At 44.6% G+C, this 7,282-nt stretch overlaps 1 protein-coding gene across 1 annotated transcript in view; it reads right to left on the bottom strand.

Moving 5' to 3' along the window:
* Positions 1 to 4,150, bottom strand: part of LOC149437496 (uncharacterized) — a 202,166-nt gene extending 198,016 nt beyond the window's left edge. The window contains exon 1 of the mRNA XM_089660890.1: positions 3,975 to 4,150. Coding sequence (XP_089517016.1) covers positions 3,975 to 4,025 — 51 coding nt within the window. The 5' untranslated portion in view covers positions 4,026 to 4,150. The remainder of the gene's footprint in view (positions 1 to 3,974) is intronic.
* Positions 4,151 to 7,282: the final 3,132 nt, after the last annotated feature.

Here is a 7,282-nt window from a genome sequence, read left to right on the forward strand (position 1 = left end):
TTCAACCCACTCCCCCTCCCTGGACCCTCCCCCAGTCTGTGACTGTACAGTAAAAAGAGGAGCAGAGGACTGATTAGCTCATCTCTCTGTCACTTTGCTCTCTCCTCCTATCAACATGCCCCTTGAACTAACTGGCTCCTTGGGTTGCTTCTCCTTCTTCCAGTCTGAGCTCCGATGTCCAGGCAATTGTAAGAGACTGAAAACAAGTCACATTCGGGAACGTATACCGCTTGTATTAAAAAAAATATATAATTATACGTTGATGAATACAGAGCTGTTATCTGTGCCGTCCTTTATCTGTCTGGAGCACAGCTCCTGTTTGTGAAAAAAATCTGAAGAATAAATGTAAAAAATATATATATTTGTATAAAATATATTTTTAAAAAATTTTTTTTTGATTTTTTTCAACATATAAAAAAGTAATTTTAACATATATTTTTACATATATTTGTCAATGCATTTCAAAAATGTAGATTTTGTATTTTTAAAGACATACAATATATTTGAAATTTATTTTTAAAAATATTTAAATATTTTTCATATATTTTATAATAAAAACGCATTTCAACATGATATATATATATATATATATATATATATATATATATATATATATAGTATATATATTTTTTTCTATTGAAATATATTTTGAAATATATTGAATATGGGAAAAATTGTAGCATTTCAAATATATGGCAATATATTTGGGAAGAATATTTTTAAAATATATTTCAAATATATTTTTCTTCCATGTGGGTTCCCAGCTGCTTCTTAACACAGCCCTTTGAGCAGTAGGACAAAAAGCGGACATCACTGGGACACCATTATAAATGTACAAAGCCAGTAAGGCCCTAAACATAGTGCACCAGGGATCAACAGCAACAATAATCACTAGGATCCCTCTCTCAGGTCTGTCCCCAGGGGCGGACTGACCATTCGGGTGCTTGGGCACTGCCTGAGGGCCCAGGGTCAGTATGGGGCCCCGTGAGATGCCCCTGGTACCTTTCATAGGCTTTTTTGGGTGTGGTTTGAGTGTGGGCATACACATAGGGGCCCCATGATCCCCTATTGCTCGGGGGCCCCATGAGTTGTCAGTCCACCCTTGGCCTGTACTCACGGTGTTCCTGGGATTTGGGTGTCTCCCTCCAGAGTCAGGCAGACAGTTTCCTCAATGGAGCCTCCAGACCAGTTCCTAAGTGAACCCCCTCTTTCAGCTCTCAAAGAATTAGCAGCAGGATATTCCCCCCCCCCCCAGCTGTGCACAGCTGGGACCTCGATGAGACAGACAGGAACTTCAACTGGACTGCCAGATAGGGCAGCAGCCCTTCCCCTCCTGGGGAAGAAGAACCCCGCACTCTGAGGCTCCAAACTATTTATACACTCCCCAACCAACATCTAGGCACACCTCCCCAGGGATTAGCTAGAGTCGAATAAATAGGCCGCTCATTTGACTCTCCCACCCACTACATTCTGGAAACTTCCAGCAGATGAAGGAAGCAATCAACCTTGCAGCCTTCAGAGCCCAGAGCAGCCCAAAGCAATCATGTGCTGCTCTACTGATTACAGAAGAACCACAGAACTCAATTTGCCTAACCAAACCTAGCATTCTATCTTGTAGGGTGCTACATCCACCCCAAAATGTAGGCTCTGTCCTCGTGGCCTGACTTAAAACAGTCCCAATAAATAAATAAAATAAATGGAGTATCCCTAAGTGCTGGCTCACATATATGCAGATTGGATGAGGTTTGACATGACGTGAAATAACATTGCTTCCTATGGTGCCTGTTCACATATGTCTGGTGCACTGGCAGTGCGGATTCAGTGTGGATTGAAAAAGAGTTCTGTCTGATTTCTGAGCAGTGCGGTCCGGTTCAGGTGCAAATTACAGGCTATTAACGTCTATGTGAACTCCACATCCAAATCTGCCCTGAACTGCATCCCTTTCTCAAGTCTGTACTCACAATGTCTCTGGGTCTTTCCAGACTCAGGCAGAAAGTTTGCTTAGTGGAGCCTCCAGACCAGATCTTCAGTGAAACCCCTCTTCCAGCTCACAAATTTGGAAGAAGGATAGACCCCTCCCCCCCAGCTACGCACAACTGAGACCTCAAAGAGACAGGCAAGGACTTTAGCTGGACCACCAGGAAGGGCAACAGCCCTTCCGACTGGGACCATCTCCTGGGGAAGAAGAACTCAGTTCTCTGAGGCTTCAAACTATTTATACACTCCCCAACCACCATCTGGGCATACCACAATAGGGTTTGGCTGGAGTTGTATAAATTTAACTATGGAAGCAATCAATCTTTCAGTCTGCAGAACTCAAAGCAATTACATGCTGCTCTGCTGATTACAGTAGAGCCACAGAACTTAATTTGCCTATCCAAACCTAGCAGCCTTTCTGGGAGGGTCCTACCTTTATAGAAGGTAAAACACCATACTGAGAACACAGACAACAATAAAACATGATAAGGTTTCTAAATCATCTCTATTCCATTCCAATCCTAAATTATATGTAGCGCTACCCTTGTAGAAGCATCTAAATAGGATGAGTCTTCTGTTCTTCAAACTTCTCAAGAACCTCAGCCCTTCTGACACACCAGGCTGTGCGTACAAACACACATTATCACAGGTGTAGTAGTTCTATATCAAATAGACACCAAACCAGGTAGTAAAGGTAAATATATTGTCCCTCAATATGGTTGGTAACTAGGCAGCCATACAATAGATTAATAATGTTAATAACACAATTTAACCTACAAAGTGATTAATAGTAAGGACTGGGCATACGATGACATTTGGCATCCAAATCAGCATAAACAGTAGCAAGGCCACCTCATGTGCAGCAGTGAGCAGTAGTAAAGTTTAATCTACCAAGTGCTGGAACTATACTGCCAAAGCACATTTTTTAGTGGCAATACTAGTCCTCAACCAACTGGGTATGCACTGTCCAAAAGAAAAGGAGGATGGTAACAAAGGGGGCAGGGAACAAAGGGATGCTTGCTGAGTAATTATTACACAAGGGGCAGTCCTTTGAGATGTTCTTCTGCCGGCTATCTTTGGGGCCCTTTAAGAGCGTTGGTGCACTTAAAGACAGTCCCAGTTTGCCTGCATGCAGTAAAGGTCTCAGCACAGGTGCAAGGTAGATGTGGTTCAGATGCGGTAAAAGTTTGGTATCTTGCAGTATAGTGGTGGTATAGATGCAGTCTAGGTTTGGAATAAGTGCAGTATATGGTGCAGTGTGGGTTGAGTATGGATTTTGTACACTTGGTGTCCTACTTTAGGAGGCTCAGTCCCTGCCAGCAGTATTAGCAATGAGCGAATGGCCCTCTCACCAGTCCCCGGGATGCGGTGGTGACCTCTCACTGTAGAAGGGGGGCTCCCCTTTGTCTCTCCCCAAAAGCCTCTGGTCATCAGCGGTAGGCAGTATAGGGTGAATGGACACTCCTGTCTCCCTGAAGCAGCGGTGTAGGTGGTGCTGCACTGCCCCGGGTGTCCTCACTCCCAGTCTCAAGCTCGGATCTCTGCTGGTATGGTCTGCTGCTGGCAGGCAAATATCCAGACAGAGGTGCTTTCTCTCTAATTCCCTCAGGAGGAACTTTCCTGGGCAATTTAAAATAAATCATCTCTCCCCTTCTCCTACTGCACAGGGCCTATTAGGATCTGTAGTGTAACCATTATAGTGTAGCCATTATATGGCTGCCATCTCAAACTACAACTCCCAGGATTCTCAGCACTCTGCATAGACGTCTATGGGCTTGCTTGTCTTTAGCTCTCCCCCTGCTGGCCGGAAAAGGGTGGTGCAGCATGACATCAGTATCTCAGTAGAAGAAGAGAAGAGTAAAGGGCAATGTCACTATCTCCATATTGTTGTAACCCAGCAACTGGCTACATATAAATGTTTTTCTATACAGACTTTAAGGTATCTGTTTTTACTTCTCTTGTATAACAAACAGTCAGCCCGTGTCAGGAGAACTTACCACAGTATCAGTGTTACAGTCATATTTTGTCAATGGACGATGAATGGTCATCTCAGATGTTCCATCCACAATCTGCTTTACTGCCCAACAATTGGCATCTGTGCTGTTCAGCCTTATATCAGATGTATTATAACCATTTGCTTCCAACCAACATTTTGACACTTGTATATTGAAATATCCTCCAGCACAAGTCAAATTTGGAGACGGAAAATTTTCTGAAAATAAAGTAAATTCATTCAGCATTTCTGAGATGAGAGGTGATGGTGACATACTTGATGTACATTATACACTATAGGGGTTTCTATATATACCCACTTTGGGGTGGCAGGAGTGACCAGGGACTGGGGAGAAAGCAGCCAGAGAATCAAAGAGTTAAAGCCAAATTAAACTTCCAGTTTACTTTGCGACTGTTGCTGGTCAGTGTACCCCCCTTCCTTACATTGGTGGTCAGTGTATTGCCCCCTTATTTTAGTGGTCCTTGTGGTGCCTTCCGTAGATTAGTGATCAGTGTAGTGCCCCTCACATTGATGGTCAATGTAGTGACTCCACTCATTGATGGTCAGTGTAGTGCCCCCTGATGTTAGTAGCCAGTGTATTGCCCCGTACATTGAAGAGCAGTGAGGTGCCCCCTGATGTTGGTGGTCAGTGTAGTTCCCCTTTTCACTGATAGTCAGTGTCGTGCCACTGTACATAAATGGTTATTGTAGTGCTCCTATACATTGGTGGTCAGTGTAGTGCCCCCACTTCATTGGTGGTCACTGTAGTGCCCCCTTACATTATTGATCAGTGTAGTGCCCCCTTACATTATTAATTAATGTTGTCCCCTCACATTATTGGTCAGTGTAGTTCACCTTTCATTATTGGTCAATGTAGTGCCCTTTACATTGATGGTCAGTGTAGAGCCCCCTTACATTGGTGATCAGTGTAGTGCCCCCTTACATTGGTGATCAGTGTAGTGCCCCCTTACATTGGTGGTCAGTGTAGTACCCCCTTACATTGGTGGTCAGTGCAGAGCCCCCTTACATTGGTGGTCAGTGTAATGCCCCCCTTACATTGGTGATCAGTGTAGTGCCCCCTTACATTGGTGGTCAGTGTAGTGCCCCCTTACATTGGTGGTCAGTGTAGAGCCCCCTTACATTGGTGGTCAGTGTAGAGCCCCCTTATATTGGTGGTCAGTGCAGAGCCTTCTTACATTGATGGGCAGTGCAGAGCCCCCTTACATTGGTGGTCAGTGCTGAGCCCCCTTACATTGGTGGTCAGTGTAGTGCCCCCTTATATTGATGGTCAGTGCAGAGCCCCCTTACATTGGTGGTCAGTGCAGAGCCCCCTTACATTGGTGGTCAGTATAGAGCCCTCTTACATTGGTGGTCAGTATAGAGCCCTCTTACATTGATGGTCAGTGTAGTGTCCCCTTACATTGATGGTCAGTGTAGTGTCCCCTTACATTGATGGTCAGTGTAGTGTCCCCTTACATTGATGGTCAGTGTAGTGTCCCCTTACATTAGTGGTCAGTGTAGTCCCCCCTTACATTGATGGTCAGTGTAGTCCCCCCTTACATTGGTGGTCAGTGTAGTCCCCCCTTACATTAATGTATGTTAGGTGCACTTCATATGGTTTATGGAAAAATCTAATATTTGTTTTAAGTGGCACAGGACCCATTCTCACCATTGTATTATATCATACCATACCTCCTATCAATGTATAGAAAGTTGTATTGCACCGGCAGGCAACATCACTGTCACAATACTCATCATCAGCACAGAAATCACTTCCACAGGGTACAGATGAAGTCACTGGAGAGACAGAAAACCATTAAAGTCAATTCCTCTGGGGATCTCACACAATATTCACATTCACTGTAGGCTGAAATCATTGTGTTGTGTCCACCATAGACGTTAAAGTATTTGTAAGCTCTGACAATAAAAACTGACAATGGGAAATTTGCTCTCTTTTTGGACTCTTTAATATACGGGACACACAGAGCAATAAAATGTCTAAATGGGATCTGATGCCCAAGGCTGGTAGACGGGTCTCTAGACCATGCAGTACTATGATTGGCTGCAGAGTGCTGGTATCACCAGGAGCCCGTCCTACCTCCTAATCATTGGTAATTGACCATGAGCCATCGATGGCAGCTCGTTCACAATACTGGGTCATAGATTGAGCTCTCCCCACAACAAGAAAGCGAAGTGCACATGTGGGGGCTGAATGTTGAGGTCCAACCATCCTGCCCCCACATAAACAGGTATTACTGCTGTAAAGGGGTTAAAAAGTTTTAGTTCAGCCACTTCACACCATTCTCCATGAAGAATTTCCATGGTAGTAGTAATAGTAATCAGATGGAAATAAAGAAAAACATATCTGGAGACCTCAACCGGACTGAGACTCATTCCTCTGGATATATCGTATGACATTCACCTTCACTGGAGGATGAAATAATTGTGTAGTGCTCACCGTAGAAGTCAAAGCATTTGTAAGCCCCGACAATAAACCCTAACAATGGGCAATTTGTTCCCTTTTTGGGCTCCTAAATATCCAAGAAACACCGAGCAATAAAGACAATTTATATTAGAACAGTGAAGGGTTAGAACCTCTGCAGGTTTTTATTGCTTTGTCCCCTCTGGGACAATACTCCTTACTTCCTGGCCCGAAGTAGATCCAACATCAATCACGATGCCCGCCGCCGCTGCCGCCACCCCAAAAAAATAAAAGAAATAGGGCTCCACTCCCGACGCCAGCTCCCGGCCGTCTGACTCTTCCGCTGCCTTTACAGTTTTTAAATATGTAAGGGGCAGGGCGACCAAGTGACATCACCCGCGTGACCCTGCCCCATGTGACATCATCGACCAGGGCATGCTAGGTCAATAATGTCACACAGGGGCAGGGTCACATATGTGATGGCCACTCTCTTTAGATATTTAAGAACTGTCAAGCCAGCAGAGCAGTCAGACGGCTGGGAGCCAGCGTGGGGAGCGGAGCCTTTTTTTTTCTTTTTTCGGGTGGTGTCATCGGGCATCGTGATTAACGTTGGATCTACTTCAGGGGACATTCTTTTATTTTACTTCTTTTAATAAATAACTTGTCAAAGACTGTCTCCTGTCTTTTTTCACGATACAGTTTTTCTTTTGTGAATGGGTAGCGGTATTGTGTACCCCATATTCATTCACATGGGGGGGGGTGGGATCTGGGGGCCACCTTGCTAAAGGGGGCTTCCAGATTCTGATAAGCTCCCCATCCGTAGACCTCCACAACCACAGACCAGGGTTTTGGGGAAGAGGCCCTTGTCCCCATCAACATGTGGACAAGGT

Source organism: Staurois parvus, unplaced genomic scaffold (genome assembly GCF_062004578.1).
Source record: "Staurois parvus isolate SC_StPar_1 unplaced genomic scaffold, SC_StPar_1.0 ptg001286l, whole genome shotgun sequence".
Taxonomy (NCBI): Eukaryota; Metazoa; Chordata; class Amphibia; order Anura; family Ranidae; genus Staurois; species Staurois parvus.